Source organism: Ahaetulla prasina, chromosome 1 (assembly GCF_028640845.1).
Source record: "Ahaetulla prasina isolate Xishuangbanna chromosome 1, ASM2864084v1, whole genome shotgun sequence".
Classification (NCBI taxonomy): domain Eukaryota; kingdom Metazoa; phylum Chordata; class Lepidosauria; order Squamata; family Colubridae; genus Ahaetulla; species Ahaetulla prasina.
The window spans coordinates 333,799,404-333,825,740 of NC_080539.1; the positions used below are offsets into that span (position 1 = coordinate 333,799,404).

General features: G+C 35.6%; 1 protein-coding gene across 1 annotated transcript in view; it reads left to right on the forward strand.

Annotated features, from left to right (window-relative positions):
* Nucleotides 1-18,831, forward strand: part of PAPOLA (poly(A) polymerase alpha) — a 46,119-nt gene extending 27,288 nt beyond the window's left edge. Inside the window, exons 13-22 of the mRNA XM_058162644.1 lie at nucleotides 1,696-1,749; nucleotides 3,681-3,800; nucleotides 5,078-5,187; nucleotides 10,250-10,371; nucleotides 11,558-11,700; nucleotides 12,271-12,371; nucleotides 13,091-13,311; nucleotides 14,566-14,628; nucleotides 15,980-16,057; nucleotides 16,669-18,831. Coding sequence (XP_058018627.1) covers nucleotides 1,696-1,749; nucleotides 3,681-3,800; nucleotides 5,078-5,187; nucleotides 10,250-10,371; nucleotides 11,558-11,700; nucleotides 12,271-12,371; nucleotides 13,091-13,311; nucleotides 14,566-14,628; nucleotides 15,980-16,057; nucleotides 16,669-16,764 — 1,108 coding nt within the window. The 3' untranslated portion in view covers nucleotides 16,765-18,831. The remainder of the gene's footprint in view (nucleotides 1-1,695; nucleotides 1,750-3,680; nucleotides 3,801-5,077; nucleotides 5,188-10,249; nucleotides 10,372-11,557; nucleotides 11,701-12,270; nucleotides 12,372-13,090; nucleotides 13,312-14,565; nucleotides 14,629-15,979; nucleotides 16,058-16,668) is intronic.
* Nucleotides 18,832-26,337: the final 7,506 nt, after the last annotated feature.

Here is a 26,337-nt window from a genome sequence, read left to right on the forward strand (position 1 = left end):
TTACAATGTTACAGTAAATTCCATATGCAGAAAGCACCTTGACTAAAATAATGTGTGGTTTCAGTATAGTAATAGCGTATGGAATTTACTGTACAATGTGTCTTAACAGTAACTGCAGTGGTAACTAGAGGATACTACATTAAAAGATCCAATTCCAAATATTGAGAAGTGCAAGTTTAATAAATATAGATTGATTAATATTTAACGGTGATGCAATAATGTTCCAATATTTTGTTTTGTGTATTCTGCCACAAAAAACTCAGAACTTAAATTATACTTTATTGAAGTATTTAATTAAAGCAAAATCCATCAGAAAATAGCATCTATCTCTCAGATACAAATTATCATGCTAAGAAAATGCTGAAAAAGCACAAGCCTAGGATACATTTAATTGTTAAAAAGAGTTTTCATTTCATTTGAAATAGCTTGGATGCTCAGTTTACTATTAATAACAAATCAGAGACTATAACCTAAAATTTATAAGAATTGTAAACCAAAACTAAACATCAATAAAGTAGGATTATTTTGGACTAACTTTATGAAAGAATTTACTGTATACATTTTGCTGGAAAAGAAATTTGAACAAATCCTATCATTTGTTTGGGAAAGTCCATTGTAATATTATTTGCAGGCCATCAAGAGCATATGATGCTTCTAGTTTTATTTTGCCTAGCAGCAATAATAAAGAACAGAGTTTGAAGATGACAGGTAGCAGATTATACTATTCTACATTGTTCATTCCCTATATCACTCGCTACAATTTTCTAAGTCTGTTCTGGAAGTCAGAAATGCCGTGATTTGCTTTTGTTGTTTTATTTATTTTTTTGTACCTGTAGTGATCCTAACCAAATTTCTGTGTGCCGTACGCCTTTGGCATATAGCCATACTGGCCACATGACCATGGAAAATGTCTTAGTACAACACTGGCTCCCTTACTGAAGAAACAGTGATGAGCACCACGCTCTAGAGTCAGAGATGACTGGACAGGGAAACCTTTACTTTTATATGTGCATGCACTCACCCACTGTAAAGCAATGGTTAACTTACAGTATGTTAAAACAGTCATATTTATCACAGAACTTCCAGTAGACAGGCCAAAAGATGCCCACAAACTAATTCACTTCAGTAGAGGCAGATAATTGCTGTGAACTTTTCTTGTCACAATTGCTGTTTTTGTTTTCTGAAGCAGTTCTGCATACTCATCAAAGCACATAGTGAGTTCTGGATTGAGGCCATTATATTTAACAGAGTTTTTGTAGAAGTGTAAATGATTTGCTGACTCATAAATGTAAAATATTTCAGAATTACCGTGAATATATTCCATGCTATCAGTATAGATGTGGGAAGATGGCTCTGTTTTAGAAGTCAGTTTCAGAAAAATGGACTACTAGAATATTAACCATCTTTTTCAACTAAAAGATAAATTTCTTAGTTCTAGTAAAGTTTTTAAGTACATAATCTGAATCTCATTTTATTTCAACTTGTAAGGCTGTGTTTTGATTTTGTTAATATTGTTTTGACTGATAAAATTAACCAATATAAGGTCTGGGCAGATTTTAAAAGTTAAAATAGTTATATCAGATACTGGGTTAACTGGAGACAACGTTCATATAGGAAGATACAATAAATGTTGAAAAATAGGATACAAATCAAATTTTCAAAAGAAAGTTAGTATGTTATTTTTTATTTTCAAAGGCATTATATTGTACTTCTAGCAAGTGCACCAACCGAAAAACAACGATTAGAATGGTGAGTCAAATTCTCCATATTATCATCTTTTAGCATTTGAATGTGATCCTTCTGTGATTATGGCCAGATAATTTGGTCTAAGCAGAACACTGCAAATGACTGCTATACATAACACTGTAACCCACATCTGTGATTTACTTTTTCCTCCTATTGGGGAACAAATGATCAGTAAAGGTGAAACTCAGAAACAACAAAGTTCTTTATTGTTTGGCTGATAAGCACATATTCTAAAAAAGTGTGATGCAAAATTGGGTAAATCATTCTGGGGGATCATTTGATAACTATCTTTACTTCTGTTTTCACTAACCGGAGTTAATAAAACTAAGTATAAGTGGGATTATATTCATTTTAAATCATCACCCCACTTTATTTAGGCTGCCAACAGAGCAAATTTGCTCAGTTAAAACTTACAACAAAAAATACAACTAAAAAGAAAAACGAGGAAAAAACCCATGTAAAACCAGAGCACAATAATCATTTTTGTGGAATTGTGAGGCTCTCTGAACTTGTTGTTTGCTAAGCAGACGGTTCATTACTTGACTAGGTAACATCATTAGTGTTAATGAAGCTTGCCCTGCCAGTATTGGTGGGGGTCTGTCTTACTGCTTCGTAATTCTTTGATTGGGAGTAGGCTATTGTTTTCTGCTTGATTGGAGTTTGTCTGGTGTTTATCCCTGTTTATCTGGGTTTTGGCTGCTGAGAAAATGTGTTTTGATCTTTCTGTTTCCTTCTTAGCTTTTTTACTGTCTCTGAATGGCTTATCTCTATGTGTCTCTTGATGGCTGATTTGTCTGAATGCCAGACTTCACACAACTTATTCTAATCAACTTATTGTAATCAACTTATTCTTTTCTCTATTTGATAGGGCTCTAAATCAACTTTAGAAAACTAGCATTACCAGATAATGCCTCATTCAGAGTTTGATAGCTTCTTAAGAAAATAATATGTTTGACTACCAACTTGACTACATGTCACAATCATATTGAGGCAAATTCACAGAAAACAATCATTGCTCCATAAGTATGCATAACTCTTCTTCTTTGATTATTGTATTTATTTACTTCCTAAAATCTGAATGGTATTCAGTTCTAAAAAGGCTAGGACTATCTTACAAATGAAAAAACTAAAATAAAAAGATTCAAAATAAAATTTGGTCCAGTGGCTAAGGCATCAGGCAAGAACTCACTGTGAGTTCAAGTCCTATCTTGACCGTGGAAGCCAATTAGCTGGCCTTACACCAGTCAGCCCAACTCACCTCACAGGGTTGTTATCGTGGGGAAAGTAGGATTTGGAAAGTATGCTGGATATGTTCATCACCTTCAGTTATTTGTAAAAAATAATAAAGGTGGGATATAAATAAGTACATAAAATCTAAAATTCCAAACAACCAACTTCCTAGCTATGATATTAACACACTGAGAACCACAGCCCTAGCCACAAAGATTACCATATTATTAATTTCCAAAAACTTCTGAAACAGCTAGGTTCTGTAAATAACATATTTTTCCCATGTAGAATTAAGATATTCAGCAAGAGGTTCTAGTGGACAAAAAAGCTAGAATCTTTACTACCTTGCCTGTGGTGGAATAAATCTTTAACTGATGGTGGATAGATTAGCCTGGAAAATTAGATGCCATAAACCTAAATCAGCATTTTCTAAAAAGTATGAATTTGAAATAATTAAATGTTTCTGGATAGCTCTTTTATGCACTGGATTCTCTTGTGAAAACAACTATTTTTTCTTATCTTCCACAACTCTACCTTTCCACTCATGCATTTGTGGAAGGTTCTGCAGTCCTCCTGAGAAATAGTGGATGAAGGAGAATATTGTCATTGGCAGAAATATTCTATGAGATTTCATTCACAAGCAGTTATATTTATTCTAGTTGATTTACTACTTTTATTATTCAATATTGCCTGTTATCTTTTAGGGTTGGCTTAGTAGAGTCAAAAATTCGTATCTTGGTTGGAAGCTTGGAGAAGAATGAATTCATTACACTGGCTCATGTAAATCCTCAGTCATTCCCAGCACCCAAAGAAAATCCTGACAAGTAAGGCACTTAAAACTTAATAAAACTACTGGAAGAAATGTTATTAAAAAGGAAAAAAAAGCAGTTTTTCCTATTAACTCTGTCAGAAGGTTGACAGTTTAATTTAGGTCATGGAAGAAAATCAGTTTCTTGTTCTCCACAGGAAATGTAGGACAGTAGAAAAATTGACAACACTTGTGTAAGTGAGGTAGCAGAAGATATTGTATGCTGACGTTCACAAAATCATGTCTAAAATTTTGCCTTGGATTGTTACACATTTTGAGATATTCTGCGAGACTTTGTGCAAATGGACATATACTTTTGAATTTACCCCCAGAAGTCTTTTGTACAAAGTCTTCTATGCAGAGAACTGCACTTCTGGGTGCAAACTCTATTCAATGAGTAGGATGTCAACAAAAGTAAACAAGACAATTTTCGGTGGGATTATGGAAAATGATAACATTTATTATTATGTTTATCCCATCCAATGTTATTTAAATAGTTGTATTAAAAAGATTTATCCATTTGTTATCCTTTACATTGTTAGAAAATACTAATGTTTTTAATCAGAAAAGCAGTTCACAGTTACTAAACCTGCAGTATACCATGGAATAGGATCTCAAACTTAAACAGCTTATGTGTCCTTTCTTGATAAAGGGACAAAGTAGTTCAAGTAGTTGTTTGGTACTATTTACAAAATGTATATATATAAAATGTATAACCCAAAATTTGTTGCATTTAACAATCATTAAATGTTGAACAGGTAGAGTGCAGTCCTAATTTAGAGATGTACTTGAGTGAAGTAGGTCTGTGTTGGCAGAAATGCATTTCTGTTAAGCTATTATTTATTTTTTAGAGGAGCTGAAAAAGACTTGATAGATGGATTAGGCACAGGAGAAAACAAGCTTGCCATACCCAAACTAGATTTGGTTTGCATTCCTCACATAGATAAGAAGGTTGAAATCAATATGAGCTAATGTTTATTTAATTTGATGGGAACTTAAAAATCCATAATTTTCTGTGTCTATCATGAAGTGGTTGAAATCAGCCTAGACACAACTTTACTTATCCTGTTTTGCTAACAGGTCTCTGGCTGTTTTGTCCTCTTGCAACTGAGCAGTAGTTTCTGAGAATTCCAAGATCTTTATATAATTCTAAAATCACTGAACTATCATAGCTCTGTTGAATATTTTATAACATTTTACACAAATGGCTGATGTTGGAATTAGTTATTTACCGAAAGTTATATTTTAGGATTCTTTCTATTGTCCTTTATGACTTTAGTTATTTTTCCACAGGGAAGAGTTTCGTACAATGTGGGTGATTGGATTAGTGTTCAAGAAAACTGAGAATTCTGAAAATCTGAGTGTTGATCTTACATTTGACATTCAGTCTTTTACTGATACTGGTAAGTTTGACTGACTGAAATTGTTCTCTTCCAACCATTCCCCTAAGCTATATTAGTTTGGCAACTATTTTTGCTTTGGATTATAGAAATATGCTTTCATGGTACTGGCAACAATTAGCAAAGTATTGGCCTTCATATTTATAATTTTGCCCCTCCCCAAGTTTTAAATATAAATACTATAGTCTTCTGATTAGTATCAGCAATAATTGTAATAGTACAGCTGATCATACTCTCTTACGCTATAGTTTCCATAACATGGCAGTGATTTAAATTCAGTTTGAATACTAATACAGAAAATTCAAAATCACCTATACTTTTGTCTATAAAACGCAATAAAGCTTCCACAATGATAATAAATGAATAAGAACAAAATTCCAGCATTCTGGACTCATAGAGGGTGACCAGATGAATCTCAGACTTGCAAAAGGAGGAGTTCTGTTTCAGTGTTGTTCCTTAGCAACTGATATTTAAGAATGCCATCTTTGATTATGAGTTAGTAAAAAGCTTTGTAATTCTATTTTTCATGAATTTTTTAGGTTCTTTTTAAAATCTGTCTGAAATGGAGGCTGTTTTTATATCTAATAGCAGTTTATTCTTCAGTTTAACTATTTATAGTTTAAAGCAGGGGTCACCAACCTTTCAGACCTCAGGGACCACTAAATTCATACTTTAAAATCCCATGGACCACTAATATGATCTGCCTAATGACCAGCTAAGTGGGTGTGGCTAGGTGGGCATGTGATTGTGTGGGCATGGCCAACTCAATGTCACTCGCATCGAGGGGTACCTCACCAGCCTCTACTCACCCCTCCCCTCCCAGCCACTCCTCACCTGCCTGCCTGCCTGCCTGCCTGGGCTCCTTAGGGCCCTAACAGAAAGCAGTTGTTGGATCTAAGCAGCCACCATGAGAAAGAGTTGGCAAAACAGCTGGTTCAGTTCAAATTGGATCTGGCTGAGAAGGAGGCTCAGCAGAAGCACCTCACTGAGGACTATGAGCATAGACTTTCCAAGCAGAGAGAAGACTTGCGAGAGTGCAAGGCCGGGTACCATTGCCTGGAGGCTCAGCAGGCTTAGATGGTCAGCCAGTTCCAGGCCATGATGCAGTCCCACTGGAGCAAGGCCCTCTGGCTCTTTGCCACCAGTGGTGCTTCCCTTCAGCCTTCACCCAAAGCCATGCCCCAGGAGGCTGAAGCAGTCCCCAAATCAGAATTATTGCCCCCCTCCAACCCTCAAAAAATGACCCTGAAGGGGGAGACTTTCTGCAGCAACACAAACGTTCATTGTATGTATCCTGCCCAGGGGCCATAGTTTGAGGATCCCTGATTTAGTGCAATGCAAAAAATGCAAATAATTTTTCTGTGGACCACCAAATTTTTCTCACAGACCACCAATGGTCCATGGACCACTAGTTGGTGATTGTTCGTTTAAAGTGTGCCTCCTTTTGGATTCTTTTCAATTTACCTTCATTGCATAAACTTCAGTTCTCAATATGTGTGTTCTACCCCACATATGATACTCCCGTCATATTCTTTTTTTTATTGGTCCCTAAACACTATGGTCTTTCTTTGTAAAGAGCCTGTTCTAGTTTCCTAATCATTTTGCTTATTATCCCTTTGTGATGATTAAATGTTCTGGAATACAACTAAATTTAGTAACACTGAAAGGAGCATTTTAGAAATTTGTGCAGGAATAATATTGATATGTTGAAAAAAATAATTGAAATAAATACAGGTTATTTACTTGGTTGACCAATTGTATTTGATCCTTTGCCACTGTCTCAGCAATATTCCCCAAAAGGGGTAGGTTGAAGACAAAGCAATAAGAACATATAAATGCCCTATCATGCAGGAAACCTACAGATTGCCCTGCTGCATATACTTCAACGCTGCCAGTACACCACCAACTCTCTCGTCTTCAGCGAGGCTCTAAACTACAATCACATTTGTTCAGACCCATTTCACAGACATGTGCAATTGAAATTAAATCAGGCATTCAGGAGGCTGAGCTGCATGAGGTAAACAATCAAATCAATACAGGTAGTTCTCGGTTAACAATAGTAATTGGAATTTCTGTTGCTAAGCATTGCATTTGTAAAGTTCAGTGTCACATGATCATGCTGCATAGTGACAGTGGTTCTGGCAATTTATGTTGCTAAGTGAGAAATTTTGTAAAGTGATTCTTGCCCCATTTTACAACTTTTCTTGCCACATTTGTAAAGTGATTTGTTGCAGTTGTTAAATTGGTAACACGGTTGTTAATGAATTTGGCTTCCCCATTGACTTTGCTTGTCAGGAGGTCACTAAAGATGATTACATGACCCCGAGACACTGCAACCATACTAGTTGTCAACCATCCAAATTCCCCCCCGCCCCCAAAGTGGATGGAAATGGCTGTGCCTCTTATAGAGTGAATGTTGCAGAAGCCCCTCCCACCAGCTGATTCCCACCCTTCAGCCTCTGCCTCCCAGCAGTTTGCCTCCTTGCAGCAAACAACAAATAGCCTGGTCAGCCTCAGCACAGACTAATTTAGCATTAGCAGCTGATTGGCAGTTGGATCTGCCTCCTGGAATACCACCAATCAGCTGTTCCAGGCTGTGGGGATCGGACACCCGGAGGTCAAAATTGGGGTGCCTGGAGGCAGTGATAGGTGGCAGTGGCAATGGGTAGCGGCGATCTCCACAGCCTGGAATAGCTGATCGGTGGTATTCCAGGAGGCAGATCCAACCGCCAATCAGCTGCTTGTAGCTAAATCAGGCTGTGCTGTAGCTGACCAGGCTGTTTGCTGTTTGTTACAAGGAGGCAAGTTGCTGGGAAGCAGAGGCAGAGGCAGATTTTTTTTTTCTTGTTTTCCTACCCAAAAGCTAGGTGTGTCTTATATTCCGGAGCATCTTATAGTCTGAAAAATACAGTAAATCATTTGACCATGGGGATGCTGCAGTGGTCATAAGTTGAAAAATGGTCATAAGTCCCTTTGCTCAGTGCCACTAAATGAACTGTTGTAAGTTGAGGACTACCTGTATTTTTAAACAAGGATCACATAGGTCATAAAATGATCTCATGTGGTTGCGACTTCTGACTTCCTGTTGGCTTCCATATTGTTTGTGGAAAGCTGGCAGGGAAGGTTCTTACACTGGCCAGAACTTCAAGGACATCATACTTCTTGTTCAGTGCAAGTTTGAATGGTTGCTGAACAAGTGGTCATTAAATGAGGATACCTGTAGAGCAGATCAAGTCCCAGGGAGTATCTGTTAAAAGACAAACAGAACAATAGAAACAGAAACAGAACAAAAAACCCCACTGATTGCCACCCGCAGCTCAGAACTCAAATATATGAACTCAACATGTATCAAAAGGTTTCAGGCAAAATCAGAAGGTCTCAGTCAGACACAATGGGTTATTAAACATTACAGCTGTTAATTGATTATGTACTTACAAGCTGACTTAACATATAAACTGTATCTGTATAACCAACCAGCCTTCCCCTCCATCCTCTTCCAAATAAATCCTATTTCAGTCTAGCAACTCTAAACCCCCGATATTGGAGTGCTGTGTCTTTTACTAAAATTTGTTACTAAAGAGGCGCCACAGGGCCTTGATTTCTTTTCTTCTTTTTGGATGAGAGAAAATCTCTTCAAGAAAACCATTTAAATGAAACATTTGATGTAAACGGCAAAGTGAATTATGCTTGATGAGACTGTTTGCCTGGTGAATTTAGCTCTGTATATAATAACTACACAGCCCAATCTTTTCTTTCCTTCTTTGTCTGGTTGCATTTTCTCTCATCTTGCTTTAGATTCCCTATTCCCCTTCATCTTACTCCCCCAATGCAATTATCCATCTTGCCATATTTCTATCCCTCTTTTCTGTTTTCTGTTAGGAGCAGGAAGAATGATAATGTGAAAGATGATTTTAATTTATGTAAATGGAAATCAGTTATTTTCTAATTAGGTAACATTTATTTTAAAACAATTAATTTTTAGTTATTAATTCAATTATAATTTTGTTGAGTCCTGGCATTTCTTTGGAGTGTGGCTCCTGACAGGCATATATACACACATACATATAAGGATATATATATATATACTTGTTTCATGCACACATTTATTGAATGAAAGGGAAAAAATCTTTAGGATTCGAATTGGTAGATTTTGCAAACTGGGCTCTATCCCCTGGGAAGGGTTTCGTCTATACGTCTTATTTTTAATCTACTATTTTAAACTATCTTCCTTTTGGATAAATAATAGATATAACTCTCCTAAGTTACATAAAAAGAAATATTGTGCAGCTTTTTGAAAAATTGTTTCATATATGTCCAGTTATCTAAATCCATGAGTGATGCAAAAAGGAGAGATGGTAGTTTTTATAAACTCATCTTGCATTCCTCTGCATTATTTCTCTGAATGGCTTTTTTAGAGAAGGGAAGACTCTATTTGAAGCATATAGATACTGGATGTTGGAGAAAGAAGAAATAATGTTTGAACCATTTGGTTCTGTATGTGAAAAGATTCTTCTGTATTCTGGTTCATTCCACAGAGAGAAGGGATCTTTTATTTTGTGGATAGGTAAACTGGATTAAATTCCAGGTTTTAGTTATAATAGTAGGATCCATTATCTATTATCCAAGAGTCAAATTTGTATTAGCTATCCATCTCACAATGTGCAACACTGGATGGCATATAACAATTGAACAACAAATATAGAAACAGGAAAAATAAAAAATCCAGGTTAAAAAATAAATATTATAAAAATATACATACCTCAGCAAAGGAAGGATAAGAATGGTATTGGGAATAACAATGATACCATGTTTCCCCAAAAATAAGACCGTGTCTTATATTTTTTGGGACCCTAAAATAAGCGTTTGGCCGTATTGCCATGCGCTCAAAAACCTGATTGGCCTTATTATCAGGGGATGTCTTATTTTGGGGGAAACAGGATATTGTATTTTGTGAAGATTATGATATTGCTGCTTGAATCAGTATATGTGCAGAATGAAATTTATTTCAGGGGAAGTTTCAGCTTTCCGAAATGTAAAATGCCTTCATTTTATTCTAATTATATAGTTTATAGGCAAGCAATAAACAGCAAGATGTTTGAAATGGATATGAAAATTGCTGCAATGCATGTTAGGAAAAAACAACTTCATCAATTACTACCCAGTCATGTCCTTCAGAAAAAGAAAAAGGTAACATTTGAGTGTTAACTGATATTGTGATAAAATCTCTCTCTCTGTGTGTGTGTGTTTTAGTTCTCTGTTGTTTTTGTTATTAATTATTTCATGTATGTACTGCTTCCCTCAAAAAATATTCTTACGCATTCATAAGAAATTAATCCCATTTATATTTATCCCACCTACTGGCTTCCTGGTTTAGCTTTAACTTTTAGCTTGGGATGATTTGTTCAGATGTAATTACTGATATTTTAAATAGTTTGCATTGGTTAATAGGAGTAATCTTAAACATTTGTACTCAAGGCAATAGACAATAGTTTAAAGTTTGTTAAAGACGTTGCAGTATGAAAACCATCAAAATTATGAAAAATTAGTTGCATTGATCTTGTTTCCTATAAAGCACTACCTTGGTTTTGCACCTTTTCTTACTAAAACCAGGAGGCAGGTAATGGAGGAGAAGAGAGAAAGAAAAAAAAGTACAGGTAGTCCTCAAGTTATGACCATTCATTCAGTGACCAAAGTTACGATGGTGCTGAACAAATGCTAGAATCCCACCCCCCTTTGTACCCCACTCTCCTTACTGGCAACTCCCTCCACTTCCTGCTTAATGACCTATGACCCTGACATCTGCAAATGGGACTGCCTCGATTTCCATCACTAAGTATTGCAGTCCTGTGAAATTGTTCCTCATGACTACATCACTTACCAAGCCCAGTCCCAATTGCAGTTGTAATTTGAGGACTAGCAGTATATAAGGTCCATTGCTGCACAGAAAAAATGGATCATGTTATTTTTATTTTTTAAAATTGGTACTCTGCTCTTCTCTAATTTCTGACTGGCTAACTACAAATAATACAGGGATGTAGCATTAGCAATGTTTAGTTATTAATTGCAAAAAGCAAAGCTTGTAGAAGCTTAGGATTTTCTATAACACTTGTATACCTCATAACATAATTGTAAGAAAACAGTCAATATATATTTGGAATGCTTATTTTGAAAGCAATATATTTGCAGTGCATATATGTACATGTAGTCTAGAAAGTCCAGAAAGCATGGGAATTGCTGGTGGTCCCTGAACAAACTATAAAATGTTAATAGTTAAACAGGCCCATAAAATGATAGCCCTTAGTTTTTGTATTACAATGTGTCTTTTTTACTTCTTCTGAATTGCTTCGGTGATACATTGTCTTCTTGGTTGCAGCATTCAACAGAAGGAGTCAGGTTGACGGCGCTGAATGACAGCAGCCTAGACTTATCTATGGATAGTGATAACAGCACTTCTGTGCCTTCTCCTACCAGTGCTATGAAGACAAGTCCTTTGAACAGTTCTGGAAGCTCTCAGGGGTATTTGTCTCCAATACTTACCGTAATGTTCAGAGCATTATTGGTATCTATCATTCATACTATAATATTTACACAGAGAATCTTTTAACTTTAAATAATATATAGTTTGCTTCAGATTTTAAACACTATAAATTTGCAAGTAATCTTATTTCTTCCTTCAAACTTGGATCTTTACAAAGATTGTATTGTGTTGTATTGTACGGTACCCCTACCATACTACTATACATATCCTGATAAATGATATTATTTAATAGATGGGCAGGAATCTATATCATACAGTATGATATATTTAAAGGTAATTTCCTGTACTTTGAATTGCATTCAGAAGTTCACTGGTAACCATTGCAGCTTATGAAGCAGTAGTGACACATGGGCCTACCAAATCAAGCATAATACTGTTAATTCAGACATGCAAACTAGTAATCCACCTAACTTACTGCATTCCTCAGTCATACTTCACTGCTTCCATCTTAGTCTTTCTGAGAAGAAGTAAACTTCAGAAGCTTTAGGTGGAGGAGAAGGGAAAGATGCCTTTCTGTAATTCATGCTCTCTTTTTAAAAATATTTTAGCAGAAGCAGTCCTGCTCCAGCTGTGACAGCAGCATCTGTGACCAACATACAAGCTACTGAAGTCACTGTGCCACAAATAAATTCCAGTGAAAGCTCAGGGGGTAAGAAACCCACATGAATCTTCAAATTTGTTCCTAGATTATTGAAAACCATTTGTCGGGTTTAGATTTTCAATAGCAACTTATTTGCAGTGTAGAATTAAACTATCATTTGCAACTTTAAATCATTGAAATAACTGATTAAGCAGCAAAATAGAAATGACAAAGTTGCTTTACTTAATTTATTTGCTTGTTGTTACTGACTTTAGTTATGCACAGGCTTTGAATGAGAGTATATAAGCCAAAACTTGAACTAGGGATGAGGGAGTACAAACCAGATTTTCTCTGCATGATTAATTCTAAGTAGAACTTGCATATAAGAGAACACTAGAGGTGGAACTTAAATGTATGGCCTTTTTTTTTAGTCTTGTTCAGCATTGTAATGCTGATACGTGTGTTCCAAATTTTTTAATCTAGAATAAAAACCAAAAACTATGGATAATGTCATAGATTTGGTGCTTGCAGTTCCCCTATCATGTTAATTAATTCTTTAGACAGGATATGCAGCTTTTGATAGTAAACCCCGCAGAATAAATTATGTCAAATAAGAAGAAATAATACATTTTGCTTAATTTACTACAATTAAATGAGTCATAAAATGTAACCTCCCTTGGTGAAGAATATGGTTTGCTTGAAGAAAAGAATTCAAATTTGTTTTTTGCCCTTGAAGTTATAAACTAAAAATTGGATGACATTGTAAACATTAAAGTATATTTCGATAGGTACTTCAAGTGAAAGCATTCCTCAAACTGCCACACAGCCAGCCATCTCTCCACCACCAAAGCCTACCATCTCTAGAGTAGTTTCTTCAACCCGTGTTGTCAACCAACCACAGAGACCTTCAGGAAACACTGCAACTAAAGTAACTAGCCCTGTAGCAGGTGTGAAGAGGACATCATCTCCCCATAAAGAAGAATCTCCTAAAAAAATAAAGACTGATGAGGTATTTCTATTTCCTTGGCGCAGCAAAACATTTTTTTTCCCATTTTGGTTCTCTCAGGTCTTGATCACTAAAAAATTGCCCATTCCTGAGGGGGAGAGAGTGATGATAAAAGTTAAAGAAATATTAAATGGAACACTAATAGCTTAGTGCCATGATGGCATGCGTGCCAGAGGTGGCACACAACCCTTTCTGTGGATACACGTTCCATCGCCAGCTGTTCTTCCGGTTTTCGTCGCACACATGCACACTGGCCAGCTGCTCTCTTGCAGGTTCCGGCACCTGGTCTTCACGTGAAGACCAGCTGGCCGGCGCACATGTGCACGCCAGAACCGGTAGAGAGCAGCTGGCTGGTGTGCATGCGCACCGGAACCTGGAAGAGCTGTTGGCCGCCGCGCGCATCCACACTCAATGCTGAAAAGGTTAATCATCACTGCCTTAGTGCATGTTTACACTATAAAGAATTTTAGAAAGTTAATCATGCATAACATACTTTCAGAAAGCATTTAAAGGTAGATCAGAAATTTTAAAAAACTATTAATAACTACCAATAATCTCTGTATTTTCATAATGAGAGATAGTATATAGTTTGGTGTTATAACACACACACATACACACACACGTACGTTATTTTTATATATAAAATAACATTTACTCAAAATATCTTTTCAACCCAAAAGTATCCAAGATGATTAAGAAAACCCTGTTACATAAAAGCAAAATGAAAACACAAAATGGAGTTTTGCAAGCTAACTCTGCCAACAGTTGGAGTTTGATCCTGAAGGGCTCAAGATTGACTCAGCCTTCCACCCTTCTGGTCATAAAATGAGGATACAGACTGTTGGAGGCAATATGCTGACTCTGTAAACTGCTCAAAGAGTGCTATAAAACACTATGAAGTGATATATAAGTCTAAGTGCTATTGCTATAAAATAGATCAGTGCTTTGTAGAGGGATGAGTCAGAACTCAATATAGCTATTCCTGAAATAAATTTTATACATTTGATTAGCTACTTATGCAATTATGTGAGCAGGAAAAACCATGATATCTGCAATTGAATGCCAGTACAATTTCACAACGATGAACACTCATTGTGGCTAGTTTCTTTTTGTTCATATTTGTTATGCTCAAGTTTTATGGATCCTTGTGTTCTTAAGAGATATAACTTAGTTGCAATTAAATTCTGGATAGACACTTTATTTTTGTTTCTTGGGACAAGTATCCCATTTCCTTGTGATTATTCTGCTTTATTACAGGATGAAATAAATGAAGATGTTAGTTGCATTGATATGAGTGATCATGATAAGATGGAAACTAAGGTACTTTTCTTATACTGTGTAGTAGCCATAGTGTATTGAATACCTACAATGTTTAAAACCAAGGTATCATTTTCACTCCAGCCGTTATATATTTTGAGAATCTACTCTTTGACTGAAGACATTCTAATACACGTAAGCTCAATAGATAATTGTCCAGCTTGTTTGAAGTTTCACCTTCATCAACTCCAATCACATACCTTTGGGAATCAATAATGAGGTTATAAAACTATTTTCTCCACTTGCTTCCTGCCCTTCAAACTGTATTGACAGATATGGTACCTCTCAGTAAGAGATTTGATAAAGTTAAGAAAATCATCCTCCAAAGTTTGAATCAAACTAATCCTCCCTGACCACTAGTTATAGGAGTTCATGTTGCTTTGAAATGGACTTCAACAGCATCAGGAAATCTACAGTTTCCATTTGTTATTAATTTCTGTATGCTCTAAACGATTAATATTTGTTGACAGCTTAATGATTTAAAAGAACAATAAAATAAATAATTAGAAATAGTGATAATCAGGAATGTGCCAGGTTCTTTGGCTCAGGGAATTTTCTGGTGTTTCCTGCAATGTTTTATCACTGGAACACAGTTTTACATTCAATTATAGGTAATACATCATGACCATTTCTCAATAGCAGAAAATAAAAACAGTCTTACACTCTAAAATGACATTAACAGCAGCTCAGAACAATTATAATGGTTTAAAATTAAAATACATTTTAGTCTTGAAAGATCCAGGACAATAAAAGGCTCTAGCTGCAGCTGAAAAGACTACAGCATAGCTTTTACAAAAGTTTCTCCTGGTAGGCATCTATTGGCTGTCACTTGGCAGAACACTGAAAAAAGAACCTACAAAAGGGAACTCAGTGGCTTGGATCCAATTCTTACTTTCTGTAAAAGACTTTTTCAATTTTTTGGATGGTCCATCAGAGCAACCAAAAAAGACAAATTCAACACACCAAAAAATAGCAGAAGCTTGGTAATTACCTTAATGTCAATTACTTCACCACTTCCTTTGCAACCAGAGTGTCCTCTGAAATATGCTTGGGACAGTTATAAATCCTCCAAGGGAAAGTGGGGTTTGGTGAAATACCCCCTCATTCTCAGTGACTTCAACAGAATCGACCCCGAGGAGTGACACAAATGGGGCAAAATGAAATCATTTTTCAGGGCTCTGAAGGTAGATGTTAGAAGGGGAATGATATAATTGTGTTTGAACTACCTCGGATTATTTTTTTCCAAATAAATTTAATAAACTTTGTTAATATTAAAATGTTAGGAATCCAAATAACTCATAATTGAATTACAGTGATCCACTAAGAAATGTTGGCATATTTTACTTCTTTTCAGGAACTTTTTGATACAGAATCAGATATGGCTTCTCAGCAGGAAACTCTTCAGACCACAGTATCTCTACAAGCTCCTCAGGTACTAGAATGGATCTATTTCTGTGTTTTGTAGAAATAAAAGCCTTCAACTTCAACCTGACTCTTGACAACTGCATGTTTGCATTTTCTTGGGAGTACCATAGAAGTGGTTGTGTTGTCTCTTAGATACTACTTTGCAGTCTTGACCGACCAACTTGAATTAAGAGCAACCCTACTTAGTTGCCAAGGTAGGCAACACACTGCCACCTCCTGAGGTATAAAGCTGTGGTCTGCATTCTGATTTGTGGATTCATATAGATTTCATTGCTTTCTGTGCCCCCATAGTGAATTCTGTATAGTGGATTCTACAGCCTTTGACATAATTGAACATAAATTACATTTCTGGAAAACGGCAGATTGCAATGGGAGTTATTGAATAACCAAAACAACAGTTGGTGAAGAAGCAGAGAAATTTGTTGATCTGTGTAAATTTTCAAAAATCCATGCTAAGTTTATTAGCATCATTCTGAAATAAATTGGCCAAATTGTAAAATTGGGGAGGGGGAACTAAGATTTGAAACAATTAAAACAAATGGAAGTTTCATGTTTAACCTTTTAATAATGTATAATCAAAATTCTATCTAATATTTCTTCCTTTTTTTCTCTACCCAGAAAATGCCCAGTACCGATCTTTCAGATATCCCTGCTCTCCCTGCAAATCCTATTCCAGTTATCAAAAATTCAATAAAACTAAGATTGAATCGGTAAAACCAACCTCAGGGGTCCATAAACAGTATCTGCCAATTTAACCTGTTGTCTTCTAATACTGGAAAGGAGAACAGAAGGTGCAAGACGAGAATGTGAACACAGATGGATTTAGGTATATTTTGTGCACTTCCCTTGCTGGGCTATAATCACTTGATCTGGAAGTCCAGGTTCGTATTTGTGGAGCCAGGAGTACTATTAATGTGTTAGCAACAGTTACATTAAATTCTTTAAAGGATTACTGCCTAAAAAAAGGAATGGGAATACTATTTCTAGCCATATTTGATGTACTGATTGGGTTTGTGTTGATGCATTGTTTGGAAGAAAAGAAATTCAGCTAAAACTGGCAAAACAATTCCTTAAATGCACTTTTATGTACTTTTTTATTGGAATATGACTAATTTTAGTGCTTCAGCTTGATAGATTTTATTTTTATTAAAAAATTTCTTCAAAATCTTCGACCTTCAAATTAGAAAATGGCTTGATATATTGTATACTGAAGGTAAAAGTATGCACTGTATCTAGCTCAGTCACCATTAGGATGCAGCAAACCCTTATAAGAAAATGTCAGATCTTGAGGTTCTAAGTTTGGTGAAATTCATTTAAAATATTTGATGGGACATGATTAAGAAATTGTCTATTTTTTATTTTTGGGGTTATTTTATGGTGCATACAAATCAGCTATCAAAAAGCAAATAATTGTTTCCTTCGGTTTAATCAAGCCTTCTCCTTATTACCTTCCCATTCCTATTACCATATTTTTTGGAGAGGAAAAAGAAATGTTTGCATTTAATTCATGTTTTGTTTGTATGCACAAAATTGGACTATTGTTGTCAGTGAAATGCTGGTAGTTTTTCTTTTAAGCTCTGTAGCCCTTAGGTACAGATGCTACTTTCCCCCAGAAATGAAATACAGTAAATAAAAGTGTGCCTGTGAAGCATAGTCCTGTTTTGATGGCTTTTTCATCATTAAGTATAAGAGTTTTGTATACTCCAGAGGAGTCCTGTCTGCATTACAAAGATTTCATATTTTAAGGCAGATCTTACCTACTGTAGGGTTTTAACAGTTTTATTTTTAGATAGCTCATCTGAAAATAGCTTTACATTCTGAATGTTTCATTTTTTTAGAATCACATTTCTAGCAGGCACTTAAATTATCTGATAAAGCTCTCCTTAACCAGTTGTTTTTGCTTTGTTCTGTAGAGCTATAAAATTATTAGCAAGTTTGTTTAAAAATGGAAATCTCTCATGACTAAACAGAAAGTGTGGAATGCCAGTGATTATCAGATGGAGATAACAAACTACACGTAACCTTGATTTCAGCAAAATTAAGTGGGATGGTTAAATTGCCCTTCCCATTTTTTCTGATCAGCATGTTTAATAACTTCCTTCCCTGCATTGTGCTCAATCCTTCTACATGTGCATTTCCATATTAAAGAAAAAATTAATTGCTCTTTCCCTTTTCCGGATAAGTTAATTTTCCAAAGTCAAGAGAATGTAGCTTACTCCCTATCTATGTCCTCAGCCACGCAGTAACCAAGATCTTTATTTTCTGCCATTTTGTCTATGAAGTCTAGTATAAAAAATTCTTACCCCTGCCCTCTTCTGCCTCCAGTGATCCAGCTTCCACCCCCTTAAATTTTCCCACACCCTCCTTGCTCCTTCTCTTTCCCCTGCTGCCCAAACAAGAAGGGTATCAGTTGAAGTGTACAAGCTATCTGTGCATTTTGTGTAGCTATGGAGTTTAGATCGAACTTGCCAGGCACAAATTTAGTCTTGTTTACACATCAGGACATCTCCCCCCCCCTTCATTTTATTAAACGTTTCATGTATCTGCACCCAAGTTTTGCCAAGCTGGGAACTTGGAATCTTTCCTGTATAGTGACTTTTTAATTCTAGTTTTCATAACCTGGAGATCAGACTGTTGCTTTCGCATGATGTACGTAGGTGTCTCATGACTGGAGTTGCTTTGTTTTATAGTATCTGTACTCCTTGTATTTTTCAAGAGCTATTTTGTAAACAGATGATGTATTTCTCCATGGAAAACAATAAAAAAAACAGCACAATCCCACAGTTGCTTGGTTTCTTTTGAATGTATAAATAGTGGTATTCCACAATTATTAAATTAGTCTAAATAAGAAACCTAGATGTGAATACAATATTGCTGAAAATAAAAGAAGCTCATTTAAAACCACTAATTTTTACACACACGCGCACACACACACACACACACACACACACACACACACACACACACGAGTCAGAATCTGTATTAAAAAAAAACCTGAAATAACACTGCCTGGCTTTTATTTTTCAAAGGACCAAAGAGTATATCCATTACTTAATGCTGCATATAATTGATCTAAGTATAGAACTATGGAATAATGAGAATTTAATTCACTTGGGGAAGAGTGGAATTTAAGCTTGAAACTGCTAGTGATATTTCTATTTTTGTTATTGAACTGATCAGCAGTATAAATTAGTAGTTCAGCCAGGAGATGGCACTGTTTCTTTCTTTCAGTGAGTAAAATCTGCACAACAAAAACAAAGACATACCAAAATCCATGTACCTACCACTTAATATTATTTTTCCACCAGCTTTGTGGTTAAAACAAATCCATTGAAAAGTCTCAATGTTATCTACTCATTTTTATTTTAAACTTGAAAAAGCAGTCTTGACTTAAATAGAAGATGATTTACATATCTATTGGAATGTAGTTAGTTTAAATTTAAACATAACAGTTTGTAGCAAGTGATTAAGAGTTGCATTAACTTATAATCTTTAGTTAGAAAGTATTGTCTTTCAAATATGCATTTTAGAATTTGCCCAGCTGCCACTGTTTGTGTAGGAACAGAAGCCACTGTAAAACTTAAGTAAGCAGAATAAAGGTCAAAGGCATCTTAATGCAAGTAGAAACTCCCGACTTTTCAAGGAACTTCTATCTGGTATTCCGAGTATATAAGTACATCTTTAAATGACTAATGAAATCAGTTTTTTTAAATGAGAAAATATATTCATATATTCCTTGATGTCCATGTATTTATTTTGTATTTTTATTATATTTCTACATATCTAGAAATTTGGAAATTTCTACACATCCTAGTTAAGAAAACTGAATTTTGAAGTGTGGTATTCATTTTTATTGCTAATTTAATAATATGAAAAACAAAAAGCAAACAAATTTAAAAGTACGTTGCACATGTACTAGAACAGAACTTTTATTAATTATTTTTGTTTGTTTTAATCTTCAAAGCATTACTTCATTATTCAACAGAATCAGTGTATACAAATTTTGTTGATAGGAGCAGATGCAACGTGAAAGGGTTAAATGAATATTTAAAATCTATAGGCATCAAACATCTGCCGCTATTATCACCAAAAGAGTGCTAAGTTTGTATCAAACTTCCGAGTCAGGGTGTTGTTAAAAAAAAAAATCACAATGAACCATTGCTGGATATTCCATCTGTTTTGGTTCATACTTAGAACCTTAATGGCTTTCAAGTGATGCTTAGTATGTCATATTGTTGATACTAAATTCCACAATGTTTGGCGATCATATTTAGATGAGGGTTGAATCATGACAAGCAGCCTATATTCCGTTTTCAATCCATGTTCATATTCACGATATTTATAGTGCTAAAGGGAACTGATTTTAATTTGCTTTAAGCACATTAGGAATTCCCATCATTGTTTCTATAAAGATAAAGCAAAATAAACTAAAGCAAAGTGCAGAGAAGCTGAATTCAAATAAAATTGTTTAGTAACCAATTGAAAAAACTGTGCATTAATTAGTCTATAGAGACATAACATTAAATTGCCGCTTTTAAATAAGTGTTTCTACCCAAAGAAGAGCTTTTTTCCCCAGTAAAAGTGGGTGGATAATTTTTTAACATAACAGCAGTGTCTAGGTTTGTTTTTTTTTAAACAATGATTGCTCTGTAGGACAAATAGTATATGACCTCAAATTCCACCTTCCTTTAAATTTAGAGATATGTATTTTGTGTAATGAATAACAGTATTGCTTTGTTCATGACAGGCACCAGATTGAACATCCCACAGAAAATAGTTAAACACGAACATAAAAGTCACATTTTATATGCACATTTATAATAAAAACGGTTTTATATAATAGTCATGTTTTTATATGTAGACATTATATGTATGCATATAAAAGTGGCAGTTTGGAGTCATAATGGATACAAGTGAGCTATGGTACCTGAATGTTACAAATGCTATAGCTGATAGAAGTGTTTTGAGATTTTTAAAAAACAAATATAAAGCTCAGTCCTAGAGAGAGTGCAAATAATATACTGGAAAACTAGTGTACTTCAAGACACCTTTTATATTTATTTTATTGGTTTCAAGACAATGTTGATTCTTTGTGACTGCCTGCACAGGTTCAAATAATTCTCTTGACAAGATTTTCAGAAGTGGTTAGCTGATGTTGTGGCTGAGAATATCTGGCCTAAGGTCACCCAGCTGGCTCTGTGCCTGTGGCAGGACTAGAACATAGGGTTTCTAGTCTGGTGCCTTAACGACTATAACCAAATGGATACTCTCAAGATATACTTTACACTTGTATGTCTATGGAGATTCTCAATCATCCAGGTAAAAAGCAACTTTGGAATTCCCACTTGTACATTTGATAGGAGGCTTAAAAACTTGAAACTATGAAGATTTAAACACTTGAAAACAGCACATGTGAGAGTGGACTTGCGGGGATTATATATTTAGTTCTCAGGTTTCTATATTTGATAAACCCATGGGTTTTCAGTTTGGAATTTCTGTATTGCCACTTTGTCTTATGTTGGACGGAAAAATTGTCGTAGAAAAGTTTGACCCTTTCATTTCATGTATTGTGATCCAATGTTAAGTCCCACCCAGTGGGTGACCCAGAGTAATATGCACTCCCTGGAACCTTCCATTTCAGTTGTGTCTACATTCAGTCCACTGCTGGAATTGTTACTAAAAAAACCTGGTACTGAAGTAGTCAAAAAGAGACAGTTGGGAAAATGTTCTCCACCAGCAACAGAGGGCATGTTTTACTGTCACAGCCAAGAATACTGCCTACAATAGAGAAGTGACTTGCTTAGATATTATGTGAAAGTTATCAGTGATGTGGAGCCTTTCAGAGCTTTCATAATAGGAATATCTTTTGTTATTGCTGGTCATTTTTGTTTTATGCTGGTATTTGGGTTAGGATTAGTTTCCTTGATCCAAGGGAAAGGAAAGATGAGTTTCATTATGAGCTTTGTGGCCTATTCATAATAAATTTATTAATTTATTAGATTCCCTGGCCTAAACATTTATGAACATTTTAAACTAAAATACGTGTCTGCTTAACATTTAGGAAAATAAATGCTTAACATTTGGGAAAATAATGTTTTGTAATTTTGTTTTACGATGGTATTTGTTTTTAACATAGGATTTCGATTAGGATTAGCTTCCTTGTATATAAAAATCAAATTTTTATTCTAAAAATGTCAGATCCATTATCTTTTCACTAAAATATTGCTATGTATAATTCTTTAAATGAGGAAATAGATTATTTTAATTGACTTAAGTTGGATGAAATACATTTCTAGGATGAAGAATAGAAATAATTTTTCAAAATTATTTTTCCCCTTAAGTACAAAAACAATTGTGAAAATTAGTAACTTTAATCATGATTAGAAATAATCTGTTTTTAATATTCTTTTTAAATGCCTTAAATTCCTTTTTCTCATAGGATAGAAATGTTGCTCTTCCACTGTCCTTAATTATTATTTTATCTTATATTTAATTATTTTAAATATTATTTTATTATTATTATTTATTTTATAATTAATTATAACATTATGTTATAATAATTATTTTATCTTCAGAATGTTTTGTAAGTATTTTAAGAAGCAATTAATCTCACCAAATATTTTTTTTAAAAGAAAGCATTTCAAAAGAACAAAATACATGAATATACATGTTTTAAAAAAGCAAAAATAACAGCCATGTCAAAATAACCTTTAAAAGAACAAACACCAAAAAGGCCTGAAAAATCATTCAATTCAGTTTTATTTATTTATTTAATCGCATTTTTATACCGCCCTATCTCCCGGGGGACTCATGTTTGTGCATTATACATTCCAAATTTTGAATATCAACACTGAAAGCCGCTCATCCCCATTCCTAATTTGAGGAGAAAGGAGAGGCAAGCCCAACACAAAGGATTTCCCAAAGATTGAGATAGCTTGACAAAGTCAAGAGGGGAAGCAGTTGGTTGTGAGATTCAGATTCATGCTCTTGCTTGGGCATAAAGTTCTTTGGGTGAGCTTTGGTTAGTCTTGCATCCCATCAGTGGTGGTGGAACAAATGATGAAATCAACATTGTGGCTACGAGGTAAAGGCTAGAACCCTTTTGTGTGTCCATTGTGACCTTGCACATACAAATGGAGTGGAGCTTACATTACAGCCGTAGGATGCTGCCTCCATCATTTTGATGAAAGTCCTGGATTCTGACGATGCTCCTAAACTCAAAAGATACAAAAAGCTGCATAGATGCATGCTTGGGGAGGATGTCTTAGTATGGAGGAATCATAATATTGGGCTTTGGTCCAGCTGCTGCTACCCTACATTCCTCTCCAGTCTGTTCTGTTCATCAGGAAGTTGTATTGGTAAGTGTCAAGACAAATAGACAAGCTTGATCCTTTTATGTAATTTTCTTTCCATTTTTTTTGGGTTGAAAGAAATTAAATGATAAGTATAATTGTCATTTAACTCCTTAGTGAATATATATCCTGTCTTTGGAGACTTAAGGCAGCTTATGTATGGATGTCCCTTAATTTTACCATGCCAGTTACAATAATGGGAAAGGTTTGGAGACACTTAATATTTTTAAAACCTGAATTGCTTTATATTTAAATTTTAATTTCCTTTTTACTGCTTAATAAGAAAGTATTAGAAATATCTGACATATAAACACATTCAGCTTTTGCTAAAGGTTATGTGTAAAAAACCCAGAAAGAACCAGTTTATTGCTTTAAGCTGAAAGGTTTTGCTTGTAATTTGTGATAGATGTTTGTCCACAGGATACAAGCTATGTAAAGCAGATTTTATTTACAGCACAATGCTTAAGGCGCCCCCCCCCCCTTTGGTAGCTCTGTTTTCAGATCATGGAAATATAGGCAACTGGATCCATATACAGCTGAATATGTTTGAGTCCTTATTTAAAGAACTTTGGATATTTTTAATTGCTGAATTAGAAAGAAAGGTGGCCCTGATACTGCAAGCTATTTGGTTCAATTAAACTTTCTGGCACTTAGCCAAAATGTCCATCCACTGCCTCCCCAAAACACCTTCATTGTCTTTGTCATATTTTGAACTTTATATAAGCACTTTCAATCATCTGATCTCAAAGCTTTTGGCAAACATTAATTAAGCTTCATAACAGACCTAGAAGCTAAACAAATATTGGGCCATAGGAGTTAGATTCATATTAGATGGATAAAGGAAGACCGAAAGGTTGCAATTTAAGCAAGGTCACCCAGGGAGTCAGCAGTAGGGCTGAAAGGTGCATAGTGATGGACACGGAATCTCTAATTCTCTTGACTCCTTTCCTCCCTCACTGTCCCTGGTTTCTTGATGGTGCGTATGAATTATTAGGATAAAGTCATGTGCAAAAATTTGAATAAGAGATAAATGGAGTAAAATATAACAGACACAAAAGTCACTTGATGATAATATCACCCGTAGTTTGCAGATGGGGTTAAATGGGAGAGTATGAAATTTGAGGCCCTATTTTAATTATAAGTTTATTTGCAGATATATATTGGAACTAGGGAGTTGTGTCCACTAGGTATCAGAAAAGCTGGATTTTGTGGGGGATGGCATCACAGAAGTATTTTGGGAAGCAATGCCAGGGATTGAAATGTACTTTTAATATATTTATTTGGCAAGTTTTTGGCATGCATAATTAAACTTAAAGGTTAATGGAAATCAACTGTCATGTCAGAAGGCAGAGGTATTATTAAATAACATTTCTATTGTTAAAACCTCCAAGCCCTTGGCTTCTTCTCGTTTCTACAAAATTAATCAAAGTAAAACCAAATTGTATTAAAAATGTGGTCTGCAACCAAATGTTTCAGTATCAAGTTGTCCAGCTTTCTAATCTATCATCCAGCCATGGACTCCTCCATAATACTCCATGTTATTCTTTCTTCGTTATTGTCAATTTGATAGCTCCTGAATATTTTTTTTTTTTTACATTTATATCCCGCCCTTCTCCGAAGACTCAGGGCGGCTTACATTGTATAAGGCAATAGTCTCATTCTATTTGTATATTTATATACAAAGTCAACTTATTGCCCCCCCAACAATCTGGGTCCTCATTTTACCTACCTTATAAAGGATGGAAGGCTGAGTCAACCTTGGGCCTGGTGGGACTCGAGCCTTCAGTAATTGCAGGCAGCTGTGTTTAATAACAGGCTTCTTACAGCCTGAGCCACACTGCGGCTTATTAGTACTTTACAGTACTACGGGTGTAGTCCCTTGTGGATCTTCTTTCCATTCTTTCTTTTGAACTGCACATATGTGTTTTTTTTCTAGAAGCATGTTTTACCTAGTTGTATGCTTAATTTTTTAAAAAGTATCAAAGACCATGATTACCACTTCTAATAGTTCTGGTGAACAGGAGATATCCCTAGATATCTAGTGATGGCTAACCTTTTTGCCATTGTGTGCCAAAAGCGTGGGGAGCATGGAGGAGTCATGCACATGCGTGCCCACGCCTATAATTCTATGCGTCCTGCACATGTGCACGCGACACCTCTGCTTCCCCCACTTTTGGCACGTGATGGCACCGTGGGCCCTGTAGGCCTGTTTTTTTGCTGTCCCCAGGCTCCAGAGCCTTTCTAGGAGCCTGGGAAGGGCTAAAACGGCCTTCCCCACACACCCCGGAGGCCCTCTAGAAGCTGGAAACAGCCCATTTACTGACTTCTGGTGGGACTGGAAATTGACAAACTCCTAGAAAGGCTCTGGAGCCTGGGGAGTGCGAAAAATGGGCCTTCCCCACCCCACCCCTGGAGGCCCTCTGGAGGCCTGTTTCCTGACTTCCAGTGGGCCCAGAAGGCCCAAAAATCAGCTGGCCAATGCACACATGTGCACCGGAGCTGAACTCACGTGCCCACCGATATGGCTTCGCGTGCCATAGGTTTGCCATCACGGATATAGGGGTTTAAGCTTCTCAATGTATTGCCTTATACATTGTAAGCCGCCCTGAGTCTTCGGAGAAGGGCGGGGTATAAATGTAAAAAAAAAAAAAAAAAAGGACTGAAAATCATTCCTCAAGAAGATGTTGATGTTCTATAACAGTGTCTAATATCTCAAAAGGTTGTATGGGTGAAAGCTAAGTTTAATGAAGGCAAAGAAGGTGCTACTATTCAATGAAAACTCATCAGGGATGAAGAACGCAACCATTGTATGTATTAGATTTCTTCAATTCAACTATATCTTTAGGATCACAATTTACCCTCTATCATAGGTTTTTATTACAAAATCTTAGCATGTATTACGTGTGAACACAGACAAATAATTGTTACTTTGAAA